At 41.1% G+C, this 22,694-nt stretch overlaps 1 protein-coding gene across 1 annotated transcript in view; it reads right to left on the bottom strand.

Annotated features, from left to right (window-relative positions):
• The window catches only part of LOC310855215 (uncharacterized protein), a 114,518-nt gene extending 92,700 nt beyond the window's left edge, over nucleotides 1-21,818 (bottom strand). Inside the window, exons 1-5 of the mRNA XM_083760136.1 lie at nucleotides 21,739-21,818; nucleotides 17,874-17,981; nucleotides 16,507-16,608; nucleotides 15,440-15,540; nucleotides 8,089-8,181 (exon numbers count right to left, since the gene is read on the bottom strand). Of these exons, the coding sequence (XP_083616262.1) occupies nucleotides 8,089-8,181; nucleotides 15,440-15,540; nucleotides 16,507-16,608; nucleotides 17,874-17,974 (397 nt within the window). The 5' untranslated portion in view covers nucleotides 17,975-17,981; nucleotides 21,739-21,818. The remainder of the gene's footprint in view (nucleotides 1-8,088; nucleotides 8,182-15,439; nucleotides 15,541-16,506; nucleotides 16,609-17,873; nucleotides 17,982-21,738) is intronic.
• Nucleotides 21,819-22,694: the final 876 nt, after the last annotated feature.

The following is a 22,694-nucleotide window of genomic DNA, read 5'->3' as shown; positions in this document are numbered from 1 at the left end:
CGGTTCTCCAGAACCAAAACAAATTGGTGCGATTTCCAGCCTCTGAGCCGACGGGCACGTACAGGTCTATAGTAGGCTACATGAACTCTATGGTTTGTAATAATAATCAACATCTACAAAGTAACTAGTAAGTAAAGTTGTCAATCAATTGTAGTGGAATAAACATATTATATTTTGGATCCGAGATACAAGTGAAAGTATTGTAGAATTCTTCTAGCACACACACTCGCACACGCGCACACTCAGCAGATGACACACAGTCGTGCGTACCGACCTCTTTCATCAATTTGTTTTGGTGTTGAGAGGTGGCTTACCACAGAGAAAGTGGCTGCTTGCTTTTCTTTTTGGGTATAAACTATCGGTTAGTCATTTATCAAGGTGCTGCAGATGCACCACGCTGCCAGGCAGCCTGCTGATGAAGATACTTTTGCTCATGCGAGCAGCGTGCTCTCTCTCTAATACACTGCTGAGAGAGAGAGAGAGAGAGAGAGAGAGAAAGAAAGGGAAAGACACTGAACATTGTTGGCCTTTTGTACTTTAAGTTGAAAGCTTTTCTCAAACATCCCACCCCACCAATGGGAAATGGGGACATCTATCATATGAAAGTATAAAGCAGATACGTTTTTACACTCATCTGCTTACAAACTCACTTTTCTTTTTGCATTCCCTCTGTATACTAACCTCTGCTCAAAAACATCTTCTCCTTTGTTGAAGAAGCAAAGGTCTCCAGCTCGAATTAACGACGCAGGGATGTAGCAATTATGTAGTTGAAATGGTTCTCAACCTGTTTCATTTTACCAAATGTACCTATATACTGTACAGTATACAGTAAATCTGTACCCACCCACCTGGACAAGCACTGCTCTACAACAGTATTTATCAAATTGTATTGCTTATTAAGCACTGGTTCCCAAACTTTTCTTTTTTTTAGACCCAAAAGAGGACCCAAGCTATAGTGAAAATAGCAGATCGGCTCATTTCACTGCTTCTTAAACATTTGTTTAATTTATGGAATTTCTTAGATTTTATATTATTTATTTATTCATGAAATTCTGTTGAAAAATCATTAAATGTGTTTTTAATTCATGATAGATTATGAATTTATCAGGATTGTTTTTGGAAAAAATACTTGCGAGTTGCAACTCACACAAATGTGTCCACGATGGGGTGATGGGGTGATGATGAGATGTGAATTTCCTCCACAAAATGTTCTTTGCACATTAACAACAAAACAAAGGATTTCATTGCTTACAGCTAATGACAATAGTCCATTAATGTATGGCAGGAAAACGCCTCAGAAATCAATGGGAAGTGTTGATGAAATAGAATCAATATTGGGTTACTGCATTGTCTTCTTTCTCGCTTCAAATGTTTTTGAGTACTGTTTTGCTGTAAGTGACATTGTGTGTTTGTTTACATGGCTGCCATGTTGGATACGGCTCAAGATCAAGCAGCGCAGATTAATATGAGCCATGCAGGTGCAATGAGTCTTTGATTAGACAGCCCAGATAGATAGACAATTTTGCCCAGATCTAGGCTACTACTGGCTGGTATGGCTCTCCGCAGGCAAGTGGTATGTGCGCCGAATGTGGGCCAGGTCTGGCAATGATGTTTATGTGACGGCACGCAGTCTGTTATTGATTTCAACTCTCATTATTCAAAAATAGTGTGAAGTGAAGTGATTTTGTGTCCATTATTTTTAAAACTAGTGAAATGAATTGCTCAGATATTGGAACTCAGGTTCCATCAACACAACGCCTGTGACATTTCCTGGCTAGCACACTCAAATAAATGGACGATTCAAACCAAGCAATGACATTTTATCCTATTGCGTTCAAAGCTGCACTTTCCTCTTCTACCCTGGATTTGAACGCGTTTTCATGCACCATTTTTACCATTGAGCTAATAGAGTCTGTCTGCTTGCTCAGGGGATACATTTAATCTTGACTATCGGGTCAAAATTCAGATCCTATGAGACATGACCTTTGTCACAATAGTAGAGACAGAGAAAAGATTTTATCCTCCAGGGTGCAACATCACTGGAGTGCCACATCTGGAGTGCCACATCATTCCAGTCCTAGCCTCTTTCCACTGGCTTGAAGTGGCTCCTGTTAATTCCAGGGTGTAATTCAAGGGCCTGGTGCTCACTTATAGAACTCTGCATGGTCAGGCCCCAGAATACTTAACGGACAAGGTCTGTGTTTTATCTTGGCGAATTCCTCATGGATGTTTTTGCTGACAACAGACTGTGATTCAACTTGATTTCAACTTGTGTTTCTTTCTTTGTTGATACTGCTGTTTGTTTGTTTGTATGGATGCACTAAACAAAGTTTTGTTGTTCCATACAGTGACAATAAATTATCTCATCTAATTCCTGCATCTCCTACATGGGCATATAGCCTGCATCTTCCTATACGCGGGCATACAGCAGACTGTATACACGGGCATACAGCAGACTGTATACATATACAGCAGTCATCAGTCAGGCGTCTGCAGTTGGTCCAATCTCGCCTCCTCCTCACTGGCACAAAATAAGACGCAGGCACATTAATCCTGTCCTGGACTCACTTCACTGGCTTCCCTGTTAATTTTAGAAATTATTTTAAGGTTCTTTTATGTGTTTTTTAAATCATTAAATAAATGGGCTGGCTCCGTAGTACCTCGCTGAGCTCATGCTACATCCCAGCCAGGGCTCTGAGGTCTGTGGATAAGTTGCTGTTGTTCCTATAGAACCAGCAGGCAGAGTAGGGGTAATCTCTCAAGACAGAATCTGTCAGCACCGCTGGCCTAAACATATAGTCCTGTTGTTAGTAGGAATAAACACAGAAGCACCCGGGAGGAAGTGGGTTAAGAAAGAGGAAGAGCCAAACCGAGTTCCTGTTACTACACAAAAAAGGAGGTGGTGCCCCAAGAGGCAAAAACAAAGGAGTAAAAAGATATATATTTTTGAGTGGTGGCAGGTGCACACCTATCCAATGACTGGCTTCGTGTGTCTCTATGTGTCTATGTCCAGATACAGTCTGTTTGGGGTATGAACTGCAATACTGCTGGCACTGTTGAGCAGCCTACAGGCCCATTCACACTGAGCACTATAACAATAACAATAAAGGTACATTTACAAAGGTGCTCTGTACAGTTCAGCACAGAGTACAGTACAGTAACTATCACAATAAAAGTACAGTTGCACCGCTCAGTTCACATGGGTGTGATGTTTTTCCTTCTTTTTTTTAACCGAATGGGCTCCCAGGTTGGACTGTGCCTTTTGCGGCCCCCTGCTGCCCCCAGGCTCTGGAACAGCCTGAATGTGCTTTGTGTTTGGTTTGATTTTATTTAAAAATCATTTTTTGGAGTGGTAAAGTATAATGAGACTCAACACAACTCATATCAGAGCCCTGGCATGGCAATGCAGAGTGCATGCAGAGCAGCCAAAACTATCTGATGTTGCAGCCAAAATATCATTAAAAGTTTGTTGCTATAACTTCATTTTGACCAAACACCAGGGCCATGCTGATGCTGCTGGAGCTGTTAATTAGACCTGACACTTCAGCAACAAAGAGTCCATTCATCAGCTTTCTGCGTGCTCTTGCGCACGTGCGTGCGTGCGCACGTGCGTGCCGTGCGTGCGTGCGTCAAGCAGGATAATCAATGATCCCTTGTGTGTGAATACTCATTTTGAGCCTAATGAAGTGCAGGGTTAAACATCCACAGCTGTAAAATGTACTTGTCCTGTTTTTTTTTGTTTTTTTTCTTCCTTTTTTTTTAAAGAGTAGCCACTTATTTCTTTACCCCTTTTTTTCTCCTGATTTATTATGCCAAATTAATACATCCCACCGCTGTTGTGCCATAGTGGTTCATCTGCCAGTGAGGACTGGAGCCTGTGAGTTCAGCCTATAGTTCAGTCCAAACATTAAAAGTTAGACTGACACAGAACTATCTAGTATTTAACACATTCTTATCATGTGTATCGACTGTTTTATAGCTGCAAATTAATTAATTCACCTTTTGGGGATCGATAAAGTCATCTGAGTGTATAACGTGACCTTTCTTAGTTTTGCGCAGCTTTCATTCATTTTCTCCCATCAATGATTATTTGATTAATCATGTTTATGTGTTGTTAACTTGTTTACTTTGCATTACACTTGTGCCCCCGATTGAACCTGAATAACTTTCACCTGACTAGCCAACCTGTCTTGTCTGGATGATGTTTGTGACCATGATCTGCTTTGTATATTGACTATATTGTGCCTTTTCTATCTCATGTTGACCGCCTTACACTTGTGCCCCTGATTGAACCTGAATAACTGTCGCCTGACTGGCCAACCTGTCTTGTCTGGATGATGTTTGTGACCATGATCTGCTTTGTATATTGACTATATTGGAGTTTTTTATTTTTTATATATATATTTTATATATTGTTTTTATAATTTTGTTGTGTTTTGAATGTTCTTTGGTTGTCTTGATTTGGAGTTTTGTTGTTGTGTGTGTTTTAGTTTTTTGTATTTGTTACTCTGTTTTTATTTCTCAATTTACTTCTATATTTGTAAAAAACTATTTTTTTATAAAAAGAACATAAAAAAAAAACTTGTTTACTTTGCAAGCTGTAGCTGATTACCCATTTATTTATTATATCAGATCATCTCTGTCGGTTGGAAATCTCATGATGCCCAAAAACGTTATTGTGATTTTATCCCTGGTGTTTCAGTGAGAAAATCCCTGATGTTTCATGTGTTTTTCTTTTAATCATGACGTCTAGGAAATCAAATTAAAAGTAGCAGATCTATAAGCTCAAAATACGGCGCAAATGCGGATCTGCTACTTTTGATGCATTTGTGTGAAACTGTAGTAGTATCAAGTAGGGCGTTAATTTATGAAACACCCAAAGTTAAAATATGGAGATAAGAGGTTTCTGCCCGACAGCAGAGTAATTAAAGACGATTCCACTGCTATCCTCAGTTCCTCACTGATTAAAATACTGTAAAGTGTTAAAATGAGAAGAATGACAATTGTACAGTTTGAGCACAAGGACAGGAAGAGAAAGTCCTCACACTGTTACATTCTGCTACGTTAGAAAGGTTTTTGACACATTTTGAAAACTTTTGAAAGAAACAATGTTGTGAAATGGAAGAGTCTGCATAATGAGTACATATTTATATTTGGTACTTTACAGTAAGTGTAATTTTGACCCCAACACTTTTGTACTTTTTTTTAGAGAGAGAGAGAGAGAAAGAGAGAGAGAGAGAGAGAGAGAGAGAGAGAGAGAGAGAGAGAGAGAGGGAGAGAGAGAGACTGGACTTTTTCAAAATAAAGGCGCTAGAGTGCCCAGCAGATTTCCACACTCCAAAATCCTCCTCTGAGACACAGAGGAGACAGTGAGTAGATAAACATTACTATGTCATTTTGACCATTTTTTTAAGTTAATTATCTTTGCCCATGAAGCTTTCAGAAGGTTCTCCTTCCATGACCATCATCATCCATCATCATTCTATCATCTCAGAAATGTTTGACATCTGAAACATTGCACAGCACAGCACAGCACAGCAATGCACAGCACAGCACAGTACAGTACAGTACAGTACAGTACAGTACAGTACAGTACAACACAGCACAGCACAGCACAGCACAGCACAGCACAGTACAGTACAGTACAGTACAACACAGCACAGTACAGTACAGTACAACACAGCACGGCACAGCACAGCACAGCAATGCACAGCACAGCACAGTACAGTACAGTACAGTACAGTACAGTACAGTACAGTACAGTACAGTACAGTACAGTACAGTACAGTACAGTACAGTACAGTACAGTACAGTACAACACAGCACAGCACAGCACAGCACAGTACAGAGGACTACAGTACAGTACAGTACAGTACAGTACAGTACAGTACAGTACAGTACAGTACAGTACAGTACAGTACAGTACAGTACAGTACAGTACAGTACAGTACAGTACAGTACAGTACAGTAATAATAATAATTGCTCAAATTTATTTAAAATGTAGGTTGGATTTCTTCCGTGGCCCAGTGGGGATGTGCAAAGTTGCATATACAGTATGCAAGCATGCAAAATTAGCTGTAGGCTACACAGACACACGGACGGACAGGGGCAAAATCATATTCTTGGACACGGCTTCAGCCTGGCAGCTTGGAAACATTTTGGAAATAGCCAATTTACAAGCTCAATAGCTTCGCGTCATACTTGACTAAAGGGAAAAAGAGGGAGACTTGCTCAACTTCAGCAAAACTTTCCCAGACAGAGAGAAAAGCGGAGACGCGTTCAATTCAATCTGACCTCACTCTCTGTGTCATTTGAGAATTCAAATGAGAAAGTGATGAGCACTTAGAGGATGTGAAGAAGGTTATGTTTGATTTTTCAGCCAATCTCTCAAAACAGATTAAAGAATTTTCTATTTAATGGAATGGTTTTCCAGATGCAAAGAATTTGTGCTTATTTCAGTCACTCCAAGACAGACAGAGACAGGTTTAAAGCTCCAATATGAGGAGGACACTTTCCATGGGAATAAAGGAGAAGAGTTTATTAACCAAACCAAACCATTTGCAAAAACATTGAGGGACATGGGTTATTCTTTATTAAAAATTGTATCAAACTTGCGTATGTCCTATTCTAGATTATGTTTCGGGAATCTGGGGGTACTAAAAGTTTTGCCATTGCACATTGAAACAGAAAGTTATATGGGTGTTGTTGAGGAGGACAAGGAAAATAAAATATTCATTCATTCATTCGTTAACTACAAAAAAATTGAGTGACAGCAGTTTCTTCCAGTGGTGAAATGGGGGTGGTGAGTTACGATTTTGTCCCTATCTGGACATAATATCGAACCGCATTGAGTCGTCTAAAGCAGTGGTTCTCAACTTGTGGGTCGGCGGGACCCACATGATTTTGGGGGGTCCCCAGATGACAGTGAAATGATAATTTAAGGACTTTTAACTTTAATATATCAAAAAGAAACAAAATAAAAAATACCATTACTGCATCAAAAGTAACCAAAAACTACTATACAAACTGGTCACAAATTGGCCAAATTTAATAACTTCACCTTTTTATGTCTTGGGATTCATTCATGGAGTGGGGAACTGAGCGGGATGTCAAGATGTGACCTACATGACTCCATGGGTCACTATAGGCCATCTTGTAAGTGAAAGTGTGTTGATCAGTCACTTAGTCACATTAGCTGTGTGAGATGAGAGCCTTTGTCAATGCAAAAGGCTTTGACCTCATCACTAAATGAAGGGAGAAATATGCAGGATTTGGGCCGGAAGGACAAATTCATATAAAACATGAGTGAAGTATTAGAGAAATGCACTGGAGTTCCAGCCAACTGCACTTAAAGATGCTAATCAACATTCTAATGGAGTCTGTGTTTATGTCAGCTCTCCTTTAGAACCACTTAAATAATGTATACTTTGATGAGGGGGGTCACCCACCGCCAGTTGAAATTATTAAACCACAATGTAAAATTTAGAATTTTACTCTTTTTATACTTGCATAATGGGAATAGCCTATATGTGATCTTGTTGTCCCTTTCCCAATGCCAAGCTATTAGTGTGGGACCATACACCATTTTTGACATAAGTCCATTTAGAGTGCACAATTCAAAATGTTAGGCTCCTCTTGAAATGGTATTTGGCAAAAGGTGACATACTGTACTGTTTACAGGCCATTCCCTTTTAACCATGTTAGATTAATTGAAAACACCTGTCCTTGACTCTGGTGACAGATCTTCTAATGGGTGAGGGGGTGGTGTTTTATATTTTTATTATTTATTATTTATTTGTCCCAAATAATATTGAGTCAACAGCACTCAACATAACCAACAAAGGACAAGTGCTTTCAATGAATGTAAAATGGAGTTTGACGTTGCAATGCATTCGTATAGGAATCAAGCAACTTAAAAACTGACCAGGTGCACACACAAAAGCCCAAGTAGACGTTATAGGAACGGTTGTTGTGGGCGCACATTGTTACAGCATCAAAATAAGTTCTGCAAAGTTTGAGAACCACTGATCTAAACATACAGGTTTGCGTGTAAGCTTGCGAGTAATCATGTTATGTATATTACTCACCACTGGAGCAGTCCACTCCACCCCAGCCTGGTTCACACTGGCAGGTATCTGGAGACACACACCGTCCATGAGCACACTCCTCTGTACACAACGCTAAAGAGAAGAGACACACACCATGAGCACACTCCTCTGTACACAACGCTAAAGAGAAGAGACACACACACCATGAGCACACTCCTCTGTACACAACGATAAAGAGAAGAGACACACACACCATGAGCACACTCCTCTGTACACAACGATAAAGAGAAGAGATACACACCATGAGCACACTCCTCTGTACACAACGATAAAGAGAAGAGAGACACACACCATGAGCACACTCCTCTGTACACAACGATAAAGAGAAGAGACACACACACCATGAGCACACTCCTCTGTACACAACGATAAAGAGAAGAGACACACCATGAGCACACTCCTCTGTACACAACGATAAAGAGAAGACACACGCATAAGCACGCACAAACACAAACACACACACACACACTCTCTCTAGCTCGTCCTCAGACGAGCCCTCCATCGTCGTTTCCAGTCATCCCGGTTCTCCATACATCCGGCCAGTTCGTTGGTACTTTGCGCTCCTGCGTCGTTCTTGAGTACATCCACGTAGCCTATGTTAGCGTGGGACGTCCTCGTGACCGGTGACCGTGTGTTGGATCCCACAGCACTAGTTTGCTGGCTGGCAGCTCTTGGTGTCTTTGGCAGTGTCCTGCTAGTCTCATTCTCCTGGCTGCTATTTTCTGGCTCACCCTTGGTAATCCCTCATACAGAGTCTTGTTAGTGACATGTACAGTCATGCTGATGTTGAGTACTGCCCGCAACATTCTGGTGTAGCACCCATCGAGAGACTTCTGCAGGGCATGGCTTCAAGGTCCAGCATTCACTGCCGTATAGGAGAACAGACTCTACCGTTGCGTAGAAGAAGCTGAGTTTGGTTTGACAGGGGAGGTTGGAGTTCCATACACACACACACACACACACACTCCTCCGAAGTTTAATTTAACATTCCTATAATTCAATATACATGAACTGTTAAAACAAAATACAAATCACAAAATAAAGCAGTACTTATTAAAATAATCACATTATTCAAACTTGGCTCCCACAGCGTTTCTGCAGGCTTTTCTTTTTGAGCCGAATGCGAACGAAAATAAAAGCCTGGGTACCGAGGCTAGTTACTATTAGTAAAGCTATTGTACCCAACACTGCTGGGTCAAGGTAGTCAACAGTGCTGGGCCACGGTAAAAAAAAACATTGTAAATAGCTCCTCCCTGATGATACAGTGTAATATTGTTGCATATAATCTGACTGTAAACAGCAACAGAGATAAGAGAGAAGTGACACCATGGCTTTACACCTGATCAGCTGTAATATTTCACTATGACGTGACCTGTTTAGGAGTTTCATACACTATCTGTAGGCCTAATAGAGATGGCTCTGTATCAGGGCATAATAAATGATGTGCTGTTTATTGTGCCTCGTTGTTGTGGCATTATCTTGTGGGGATATCGAGGCACTGCTGCCTGGAAGAAGTACTCACATTGTTTACTTAATGTAACGTATTTTCTGTACTTTAAACTCTCACGGGTCGAGAGAGTATATTCATTCATTTGTATGGTACTACAGTACATGGTACTGCATGGTACTAATCCGGCCGCCGCCCGTATTAGCAATCAACGACAGCCGCAACCTGTCAGCCGCGCCCTTTATAAACGACGCTCACACTTAGCAGTGTCACTCGCTGGTTCACTCCAAGACGCTCGGGCAGCGTATGCCGACAACTTGGCTCTGGATGGTAAGTCCACACTTCTCTCACTAATGGATCCAGCAACACGAACTAATCGTACTGTTTGATTGTTTGTACCGCCACTCAAATCTGTCTTGTATTCCGCTCCATCAGGCTTGTAGGAGTGGGGCTGAAAGCGCACACAGGAGTGTGTGCCCCCATAAATAAGTGTCGCCTGGGAAGCCGCACATACCTGGAAACCCTCCTGGCTCGATTCGGGGACGAGTAGCAGAAGACGGGACCCTCGTACCAACCGGCAGTCCACGACACGTTAAGGTCACAGTAAGACAACTGTTCTCTCACTATCACTCGTTTGGCTAAGAAGAGGCACTTACTGACGCTTGAGAAGCTAAGGATAATAAGAAGAATTGTGAATGAAGAAGAGCACCTTGTTGAAGTTTACTGAAGAGAAGACGTATAGTTAACTGTGTCACGTTAACCCTGAAGACTGTGAAAGAAGAAGATCTTGTTGATTTTTATCAAAGAAAGCATATTCTAGTTAAAGTGTCACATTAACCCTGTGAACGAAGACAGGCCCGTTGTGTTTAGTTAAACCGTTAAAAGACTTTAAGTTGGCGAGAGCCCTGCCTGACACTGGTGAAAGAAGACCGAGGCAGTGATTAGAAAGAAAGACCTGACCACTTAACACGATAGCCAGAAGGAAGGGTGGGCCGCGAACGCCTTCAACATTTTCAAGTGGGACTACTTGATCCAGACATGGTTGAGAACCACTGTATTTTTAAACCTACACTCCACTACATCTCAGAGGCAAATATTGTGCTTTATTTGTTTACAGCATGGGAGTCCTAGGAGGCGAGCTGTCTAGCTGTCACTGGTAAATACTTCATAAAAATAAAACGCTTACCTATTCCACCCAAACAGTCGGCCCATGTGACTCTGAAAGTATTTGATGCAAGAAAAAGGCGAGACAGGCACTGAATATTGATTCTTGTTTGATCTGTGTACTTTGGCCACCCTGGCCAGTGGCCACCCAAACACTGAGGAAGGCCGTCCGTTTCTCTAGAATAGACTGCTGCTGCTGTGCTTGTTCAATAACCCAAGTTCAGAAATTACTCAAGTTAATGTGGATATTCCTTCCTTGAGCAGATCTGAAATGATCACACAACTGTTTTGTCTGTTTGTGCCTCTATGGTCTGTCAAACGCCTGCTATACCGTATGGTGTCACGAAGCCACTACAGAGTGACACAAAGAGTTTGTCCCTCAGGCTATATCAGAATGCTGAACACTGACCAAAATGTCAGGTCAACTGTCTTTCATCAGCAATACTCAGTCACAACAGAGCACACGCCGATTCAACATTCTTTTTCAAGAGCATAATACTCTCTGCACTCTTATTTCTAAAGGTTAGCCAGCGAGAAAAGACGCTTTGCAGGTACAAGGCTAAATGTTAATATAGGGACATTTCACTTTAAAACACTTCTGTGGTCATTTTATCGTCTACTCCAGACAGTAAATTTAATTGCTTGATTCAATATTTCGATATGGTCATTTTATCGTCTACCCCAGACAGTAAATTAAATTGCTTGATTCAATATTTAGATTTTAATTTTTTTATCAAACTCACCACGTAAGTAATTGAAAAAGCACAGACCCCTGACACATTAGAAGGACAATATCAATCACCAGAACCAAGGACATGTGTTTTCAATGAATCAATCATAGTTATTTTTTATATATATTATTTTTATATAGGTTGGGTCTGGTGAAAGGAATATGTACATACAGTATTGAATCAAGCAACTTTAATTGCTTTGGGTGTCCGAGTATAAGTTAGAATTACCCCAGAGGAGTTTAAATGTGAAATACACCTTCAATAGAGGAGCCAAAGACATCCTCTGCTAATCCCTGTGGATAAAAAAAAGAGAGCATTGATTAATCATTAAACCTGTGAGTAAATCCTTTCATCCCCTGGATTGGGACACACACGGTTACAAGAGGGATTACAACAGTATCATCTGGCACAGCACGAATAAAAAATATCAAATTAAAAGTACAGCCGCTTAATTCCTGCTCATCAAGCTGAAACCAGGCTCAATACTCATGAATGTCTTGATCCTCTGTGGTGGATGCTTAGTTATAAAGCCTGTTTTATACTCAGTTGCTGCACCTGTATCGTGCGGCAAAAATAGCCGATCTACAAGCTCACAACGTGTCACATTGTTACCGGCAACGAACAGCTCAACTCAAACCACAGTACTGATCTCGGTTTAAACCTGGACGTCTTCATTATAAGATGGCACCTGAGTTCATGTCTACTCACTGTGTCTCAGAGGACGGTTGTGGACAGTTCAGAAACATGCCTGCCAGTGATGACATCAGGTTTGGTCATTTCGAACAAGAAGCTTCTTTTTTGAAGCTTCTTTTTTTCTTTAAGCTTCTTCTATATTTATATGTAAGGACCATGGCATCTATTTCAGCATGCCAGGAATAGAAAGGCTGTAGTTTCTATTATCTTGGAATAGTCATAGTCATCGATAATGTCAGTGGTACAGAGTAGGCAGGATTCTGAACTGTCCACAGGCCATCAATGAGACACAGAGTGAGTAGACAGAAATGGCTCCATCATATAATGAGCATGAGTGAGGAGTAATAATATTAAGCTACTGTGGTGCAGTGGTAAAGTTTGAAAACATGTTTTTTCAGTCAATTGAGGAGCTTTGCTGTGTATTTTGTAATTTCAAACACAGGAAGTAAAAAGTCAGAGACGGGTGTGTAGGCACACAATTAATTGTGTGACAATCAATCGTCAATTTAAATGTGTAATGGTGACAGCCCTAGTGAAGGGGTAAAGGGGTGCAGGAAAGCAGGTTAAGGGGCAAGGGTGGGGTACCAATGGTTAAAGGTCAAAGTTGTTAGTGTTCACCAACCAGGCAAATTAAATGATGTTGACAACATTCACAACCCAAAGACAAGACAAGACAGGGAATGGATAAAGAAAGAGAGATACTGACAACTGAATGAATACTTGATGAAAAGTGTTTGGGACAGAGATATTATGACAGATGATTTCTACCTGAAGACCAGAGCTTATTGCTAAGTTACAAACACGTCCATCGTGGTATAGACAAAAGAAAATGATTATCGCTGCCTCAATGACACGGTTCAAAATGTTGTGTGCAGTAGCTTATCGTGAGCTCACTCACTGGACCTGCACTGTAACAGAAAGAGGACAAACAAACAAGAAATCTTACACAGTCCAATGACCCCCCCCCCCCATGCATCTTGTTGAAAAGAAGACTTTTCAATGACCTCCATGCTCTGAACATGGCACAAACAAAAGATCTGTCCAATGCACTTAGCGTCAAGCAGCCAGGCAGCCATGCACCTTTAGCTGCAAGCTGTCCAGCCTCAGCAGCCTTGTGGAACGCAATCCTCCTCACACAACAGAGTCAAAGGGCATTTGTCAGAAGGCCTTCAGGACTGTAGAGGTATGCATGTTTACAAGGAACTCTTTAATATGGTTGCTGACTCGCTGCCAGGTGTCAACCTTGTATGTCACTCTTAAAAAACATTACTTTTCAGGAATAGAAGGGAAAAAATAACCTTTGTTCCAATACAAACCCATTGTAACTTCAAACTCCATTATAATCATGATAGATACACCGAAAACACCCGTCCTTGGTTCTGATGACTCATACTGCTCTCCTAATACATGAGGGGGTCATGTTTTTTCAATGACTTTTTTCATTGATTTTATTTTTAGAAATAAATGAAAAGGCTAAATTGAAAAAGGACAGCTTTTTTCCTAATGAATCTATCATGGTTAAAAGAGTTTGAAGTTAGCATGGGTTAATAGGAACGGGGCGTGTCTGATAAAATGAATATAAAATATCTAAATTCTGAATCAAGCTATTTAAAAACTGTCTGGGGTATTCACAAAAGCAGACGATAAAATGACTAAATTTTTTTTAAAGTGAAAGGTCCCTTTAATACTTTCCATTGGTTCAATATTTATAAAACCGACATACACACTTAATAGCGAAGCTAACAACGCTCTATATGTGCGAAAAATGGCTTAATTTAGGGGGAACGAAACAGCTAAAATATAGAGATGCAAGGTTTCTGCCCAACACGAGAATAAAGGAGCACAATACAGTATAGTTCACCCTCAGGCTAAGACATTCTCTTCCTCTTTGTAATAAGGAGAGTCAACAGTGTCCTATAGTGTTTACCATCTAGAGTGGATCTAATTGATTTCATTGGCTGAGCAGCTGTATCAGGCATCACACAACGAGATAATGCTACCACCGTTTTATTCAATATTTCCCATTTTCTTTTGGGGGTTCTCTCTCCTGATTGGATGAAATTGGTGTCCCACCAGAAAATGTATGAAAACTGTTTTTAAAACAACTCAATACTGCCTCATACTGTATTGTGACTATACATTGTGAGAAACTCGCATGTGTCCTGATATTAAAATATTTTTGCCGAAATCCAGCTCAAGTGGAGTTAGGAGGTTTTTGACCAGTGAATGTGGAGATAGTTGTTACTGTATGTCCATCATTGATTAGAGATAGGGTTGTCCCGATCAGATCGGGTGATTGGAAATCGGCTCCGATCTCATGATTTTCAAAAGATCGGAATCGCAGAGAAAATATCAGATTTTTAATTGTCTATTATGTAAATCTCAAAGAAAGATGAGATTTTGTAAATACAGTTGTGTTTATGCTAGTTGTTTTCCTTCTGGTCCCAGTCAGAGATCATCCAACAAAGACTAGTCACACTCAGAGGCGTGAAAGACACCTATGATGAAAATAAAGGAAATGCAACCCCTGATATGCATGATGGCGAGAGAGTTTTATCTTGACTTCAGTTCTATAACTGTATTCACTAACCAATACATCATTATGTTGCTATGATTCCATGCTTTCATAGAAAGAAAAAAAAACACAATGACAGTCATTCTAAGTATAGTCACATTTTGCCTTTCAATAATTGAAAGGCAACACAACAGACTACACTAGAGTGACATACATTAGGATATTTGCTATTGTGATATGGCAAAAGTGTTATATAAAAAAAAAATTATAATCATCAAATCAAATCATCGGAAACGGATCGGGAAAAGAAACATGAGTTTGAGTTAGATCTTTTGACCAAAAGTTTGAGGCACTCAGTGTGTAAATCGTCATGGAATGAAATATTCTGTGGTCTTGAAAGGTTAGTAAAAACACGCTGGCAAAGGCTGCATTAGGCTATGTTTGAACTCCTGCAGTTAACGACCTTTTATTAGTTCAATATTTGTACAACCCAGACGTAAAGGGTGTTCAATAGCACTGAAAAAGATTAAAAACTGAGATAGTGGCACAGCATATTTGGAAGTGTCACATAGTGTACCCTTTCTGGTGTAGGGTACTTGAATAAGAATTCCTTGAGAAATGGGTGGGATGCACACTGCCCCTGGATCTGCGGATGTGTGCACGAACTAAGGGTGAGGTTGCTTCTCGCCCTCAGGGCGTCTTAATGTTATAGTATGGTACACAAATGCATGGTAGACACAAGTTAATGAATAACCAACTATTAAAATCACTGTTACTCACGGACACACAGATCTGCACTTTCATAGAAGCCTGGACAACACTGGGACCGTCTGCGATACATGGTCCTAACTCCCCTCCTGTATGCTGTCTTGTAGCTGATCCTACACACATACACACAAACGCACACACACACACACACACACACCACACACACACACACACACACACACACACACACACACACACACACACACACACCCATCAATTCCAATTAACCTGCTTATTAACAGTACAGCTAGTCAAAGGTTTTGCTAAAAGGATAACACAAAAATCCCCAGGGAGCATATTACTTGCGCAAGCAGTGCGCGGCGCGGAAGTATTCTGGTCGGCTGGATCAGAAGTGGTATGTATGTATGGTGGTCGTGGTAGTCAATCATATTCTATAACTTATAATTGGCTGTTGATGGTGATTGTGATGGCAAAAGGTGATGTATGTACTATGTATAGTATACATTGTATACATGTATGTAATCTGAGACCTATCGTAATTACGTCATCAACAGCCAATTATAAGTTATAGAATATGACCACCATGACCACCACGACCACCATTTTTCGGTCCAGCTGACCACAGTATACTACTTTCAAATAACATACATGTATACAAGTTAAGTATACACTTCTAATTGGCTGTTACCCAACAAATATTGAAACATATCTTAATTACGTCACCATCGTTCTAGTTTCCATTGTGGTCCTATAGTACTCAATTCATCAATACATGAAGTGAATAACAATAAGCTGCCCCAGACTCACTGAGTCACTGTGATGTTCTTACTCCAGTCCTCCCAACGTCATCAAAGTAAAGGTCCCGTCAAGGACATGTGCTTTCTTGTAGCATTTCAGAATAAAAGCAGTGACTCTCTAAAGTGTTGAGCATAAACTTTAATGTGCTCATTAAAACCAACCCACTGGCATGCTGTAGCCACCAACATTAGCATATCACTGCACGCACGCACGCACACGCACACGCACACGCACACGCACACACACACACACACACACACACACACACACACACACACACACACACACACACAATGTCTGTATGGTAGCACAGTACGTACCTGTGTCTGGTGCATTTGAACCAGTTGAGGATGTCCGTACATCTTGTGTAGTACACCTGGTCAAATGGATGGGAGTAGGACTCCTGCACGGTCACTGCATAGCTGCGCGCGCACACACACACACACACACACACACACACACACACACACACACACACGAACAATGATGAGCATGACAACACAACGATAGGATTCTTCATTTAACACAAGCTTTTGTGTTAGCTGCATTAACAAAGCAGTGGATTTGCAGCCTGGATTTCCCCTAACCTGACTCCACCAGATGGAAGGCGCTTGCTGCACATTTGTTTCACAACATACTTCCATCTGGGATTTCTGTAGCCCAATCGCTGATGAAAGTCGTTTTTCAAGCTACTTGGCAGGTCAACGGATGTTTGTCTATCACTGTCCAACCAATCATATTGACGTGTCTACGTGCACATAGCTGCGCCAACAGGAAAATAACCTCGCAAACGATAAAAATAATAACGAATGCCTGATAGCATTAGGTTTAACACTTAAAAACAAACAAAAAATCACAATTGTGCTATTGTGGTCATGTCTTTCCTTGCTTTCAAGAATAGAAGACAATTTTCTAATTTTAAATACAATTGCAACTGGCACTTCTCGTCACACCCAGTCTCGCCAAGATCACGTCCGTAGCTGCTGCTGATTTGACTGACTCCGGTTTCAAACTTTCAACACCAATCCCTTTGCATTCCCAGACAGATGCTGTATTGTGAACTTGTGTACTCAATACCGCCCCCTGTATCTGGCAGAGTCAGGTTACATGTCCCCAACATGCAGGAGGAATCCAACCTTTATTCCGTTTTGATTATCGACGAGCCCTCAACCTTGATTTGTGGTGGGGAGTCCAGTCCATTAGTGGCGACTGTGCACACATGCTGCTGAGTGCTTTGATGTCAAGGAGCGCTGCAGACCACAACTGATCTCAGCTCAGAGGTGAAGGACTAGCCCGTAAGCAGTGGTTGGAGAACCACAATGTAGACATAAAACGTATTATTGGAGTAAAAAGCATACGTTATAAAAGGAAAAACGGACATACCCAATTATTAACCACTTAAACCCTATAGCATCTTCATTGTGGGGAAAGCTTTTCGTAGAACACACAGTATAGCAGATCGACAAGCTCTCAATGTGTCGCAACACGCTGTGCACTTGTCGATCTTGCCATTTTCAGTGAAAGCTTTCCGCACAATAACAGAAAACAGAAAATACACTAGTATAACTAGTACAGGGCCTCCGCTCAACCATACAGGGTTTAAGTGGATAAAGTATTGCAAAATGGACATGCTCATGTAAAGCAAATAATACTCCAGTAGAGTGCTTGAGTAAATGTACTTAGTTACCTCTCCCAGTGGCTGCAGACGTTCGGGTCCTCTGGGTTGAGGGTCCATGCTGCTGCCATCAGGTAGACCACCATGACGCACAGCACCCCACCCACCCCCATTCTATACCTGCACCATTGATAGAGAGACATAGAGACAGACAGAGACAGAGAGAGAGAGAGAGAGAGAGAGAGAGAGAGTGACAGAGAGACATCAGGTAGAGACCACCATGAACCACATAGAGCCAGAGGAGACGGAGAGATTGACAGAATTTTGTTCATCGGGCAAAGAGACTCTGAGCCACTCTGCTACTGTACACATCCAGCCATTTGCATGTCCACTGCTTATTCAAAGTGTGCTGGCATCAGTTACAGTTATAGCAGAGAATCGCACACATCTTTCTCCCAGTGGTTGGAAAAAGTATTGGTATCAAAATGTACTTAAAGTACCAAAAGTAGAAAGTTTTCAAATGTATAACATGTATTAAAATCTTTTGAAAATAGCCGTTGTGACGCATTGTGAGCTTGTAGATCTGCTATTTTCAAATGGCCGAAATGTATATAGGGCTAAAGTGTTATTGCATGTTTTGTGATAATAATCATCAACATCTACAAAGTAAGTTTTCAAATAATTATAGTAGAGTAAAAGTACAATAATATGTAGTGGAGTAGGTACTGAGAACTGGAAAAAAAGTAAAAAAAAAAAAAGAAAAGAATAAAAAAATTGTAAAGTACTTGAGTAAATATAATGAGTTACTTTACACCACTGTCAAAGTGTACTGGCATCAGTAACAGTTCCAGCAGAGTATCCCAGACATCTCTCTCCCTGCCTGGCCACATCTAACTGGGAGATGCCGGGCATTTATAATCCTCCATCATGGTCCATGGTCTGTCCTGTGATCTCTACCCAGCTGCACGTGCCTGGAAAACCTCACTGAGTTCTTACCATGTCATGATGTAACTATATAGTTCAATTAGCGACATATATCGCTCTGTTGCACAGTTGATTATAAAATAGAGTACCAAAGTCCTGACTTCACTCACTTATCCCCTGGGTTGACAAAGTAATTTCTCTAACATTCGGTAATCTTAGAATAACCAGTAAGACGCCTTGAGGGCGAGAAGTGACCTGGCCGTAAAGGACGAGGTCGCTGTGTCAGAAAACGCGACACATGGGTAGGATGCATAAATTACGTCAGACTTCGGTGCTCTAAACAATCCACTTAATACAGCAGCATCAGCTGCCACTCTTAGATCTCCATATATGGAGCTGACCAGTTCTGACATCCCATATGTTGATCTGACCTCATCAAACCCTGTACACTCAAGACACGCTCCATATATGGCCAGACCTCATCAAACCCTGTACACTCAAGACACTGCCCCTGCTCAATTCAATCTTGGAGTTGAATTATGAGTTTTGAATGCAGTTTGTCCATTATGCCACCGAGCTCCCTCAAATATCTTCCAAATCTTTAGACATCTGCCATCTGAGGTTGGGGTTGTGCTACTGAAGTAACTACGGTAGCGACATATATCGCTCGGTGTCACAAAAAAACATGTCTAATTGATATTCCATGTGCGATGAAAAAGCTCTCAAAGACAACTCTTTCAGTTTTAGCACATAAACAAACCCAAAAAAACCTGATTCTGACAATACATAACAAACCCCAGTACAAACTACACTTCAGATTCTTCTTTCTTTTTACAGAGAAAATGATTGGTTGAGGCACTGCACGAGGAAGACTTTGGCGAAATAATCCATTTCATGATGTCCTTGAGTAAGACTTTGAACGCAGGACAGTTACTTACTTACACAGTGGTATTTCTACTTATTGTCTGCGTTGGCTCGAAATCTCATGTCCAAAACGGTTACTTTTCAGGATTCAAATCTAAAAGTAGTAAAAGTTGCATATTTACAAGCTCAAAGCGTATCGTTTCACGCCGGCCCACGTTTCGAGCTTGTGGATCTGCTTTTGTGTGACACTGTAAGTGTGATCAAGTATAGGGCATTCATTTACAAACAATTATATGAAGATAACAGGTTTCTGGAAACTTTCTGCCCGACAGCAACCGTCATATACCCAAGCCACGAATCCGAGTATACTAACTTCCTCCAGGGCTGTTAAACAGTGTCTGTGCTCCATAGTGTCTTCAGTCAGTCGCACTAAAGTCGTAATGAGACGCCTTCAGCAATCATTCTCACACAGGGGAAACTAACATCACAATGTCACTCCTTCTCAGGTACAGTGTGGGTGTTTGGGAGAGGTTTGGCACGTGGCACAGCTGCTACTCAGCGGACTATTCATCATATTCCTGATCGGGTACATGGCTGTCACCGTGCGACACAGTGTGACAGTGTGCAGGAGAAGTCTCCGCAGCAGCAGCACTACCACGACACCATGCAGAGCACACAGGCAGCTGTGTTTAGACAATGTGAGATAATGGAGCCTCAATGGCGATGTTGGGGCCAATTAGACCAGCGGTTCTCACACATTTCCGTGTGAAGGACACCGGAATAAACATGTATATGGTGCCAGGGACACACACCCCCCGGCAAGATTTGTACAGTATTATTACACTTTTTTGTGTTACATGTTCCTGTTGGCAGTGAAGTTTCCTTGGCCCTTAGGAGGAGGGGCTAAGGGGGAAAGCGATCACTGCAGTTAGGTGGAGCAGGGACATGATAAATGTCTAGCCTGACAAAGTCTCAGGGGGGCAAAGAGCAAGTAAGGCCTCGCCTCAAAAGAGGAGAAGGAGAGGAGAAGCTGATCTCAAGGAAGAAGATGGCAGCAGAGTCCAGGGGGCAGAGAAAGGACATCCCCCGCAACACCTGGGGGGATGTGCCAGACAAGACGAGAAGATAACACCTAGCAACTATGACGAGGGCATCGCCAACGTCACCTATAGGATCATCTGGAAGACATATATTCGGAGAAAGCTGGCAAAAAAATGTTACTCTGCCATGGACAAGTTTAAATCATCATACCTTTCCAAGAAATGGACAGTTTTCTAAATATACCCTTTGACACCAAAGTGCATAAATTCAATCATGCCTATGTTGAATTGTTTTGAATCCCCCCTCCCTATTCTGTTACTCATCCCCCTCAGGTGTTTCACCCCCTTTCACACTAGCAGGGGTCTTGTAATGTTAATGTTAATCTTTGTTAAGAAAGAATGGGAATGTGTTATTTTACCTCTACCGTATGTGCTCTAGTTATATGTCAGTAAAAGAAAAGAAAGTAAATAGTACTATCAATGTTCTTATATAGGGTTGCTCATGTTTTCATATGACAATATGTGGTGTAAGTCTAAACATGTTAAATGTAATACACGTTTTAATATAAAATATAGGGATGATGATATTTTAGCCTCCCTAGATCCTTAGAAACAATATTGAGTTTTAATTAGTTTTAATGCCAATAGGAGTTGGCATAAGAATGTTTTCCCCTCACTAAGCAGACAGTGAGTTATTTGGCGCCAGCCATCTTCAAATAAATCAAGGCATGGCAAAAAAAGACAACAGTTACCTCACCACCAGTAACATAAAACCCCTCAGAGCAGAGTGGAGGTCCCAGTTTTTCAGACCGGAGGAGAGAGAAGAGGTACCAGACCGCGGATGATGATGATGACGTTAAACATAGCAGATCCACAAGCTCACACAAGCTAGATCAGCCTTTTTTTGTAAAGGGACTTGGTGTAGACAGAAAAACATCGGCAACTCAACTATGTAACTCAAGTCTGTTTCACTAAGACCTAAAGGCTATAGTTGTTTAAGAACAAGTGTGTAATACAGAGGTACTGTTGGCTTCCCTTTAAATCAAATATTAATATATATTTTTAAAGACAAATCAAACTGAAATCCGTGGATGAAAAATGTTGCTTACCTGGTAGAAAGCTTGTAGTAAGTAAATGATGACTGCAGTTTAGATGAACAGTTACATAGGACAGGGATTCCACCCTGAATATACCTGATGAGAGGAACACACAGAGGAATTCATTCATTTATCAATAAACATGAATCTGACATGATCTAGTGCTGTCATTAATACTGTAGGTCTATGAAGCTGTCTAACCTGCAACACAATGTTATTGCGACGGGAGGTCGCTCTTACTATGAAAACGTTAGTCCGTTAGTTAGTATAGTTAGTCACCCATGTGTCCATATATGGTATCGCGCCACGTGACATCTCGTGACATCATGGAGACACTTAGATCTCCATATATGGATCTGACCTTGTGACATCTCATGACATCACGTGACATCATGGAGAACCTTAGATCTCCATATATGGTTGTCAGTCCATCATATGTCAGTCTGACATCATCACACCCTATACACTCAAGACACGCTATATATGGCCATGAACCCATGACCATGAAATATTGGAGCTGACCTGTTCTGACATTCCATACAGTATGTTGCCATCCCTGCTTCATCTCTCTCTCAGCTAAGTGGTCCTTGGCTTGCTGTAAGGTGCTTTTAATCAGTGGTATTTTTGTACTTAATAAAAGTACAGTATCAATAATGCAAAATAGAAATATTCGGTTACAAGTATAAGTCCGGAATTCAAAATAATAGTTGAGTACAAAAGTATTGGCATCAAAATTATACTAAAAGTACCTGTTGGGGGAAATACTGATATTATCTGTACTATATTGGTTATGACTAATCTCACATGTGTTCATTGGTTTCTCCCCACTGTACTCATTCATACCTATGTGTGTATATATATATATACGTATGCTAGGGAGGGATATTGTATTCACTCCACTGTGTCATCCCGGCTATTATGGTATGGTGTCCACTTAAGAATGTCCATGCCCCAAGGACCCGAGGTCT

This window comes from Protomyctophum parallelum (assembly GCF_964188405.1).
Source record: "Protomyctophum parallelum genome assembly, chromosome: 2".
NCBI classification, from domain to species: Eukaryota; Metazoa; Chordata; class Actinopteri; order Myctophiformes; family Myctophidae; genus Protomyctophum; species Protomyctophum parallelum.
The sequence above is the reverse complement of the archived record's forward strand: the minus strand, read 5'-3'. Positions and strand labels throughout refer to the sequence as shown.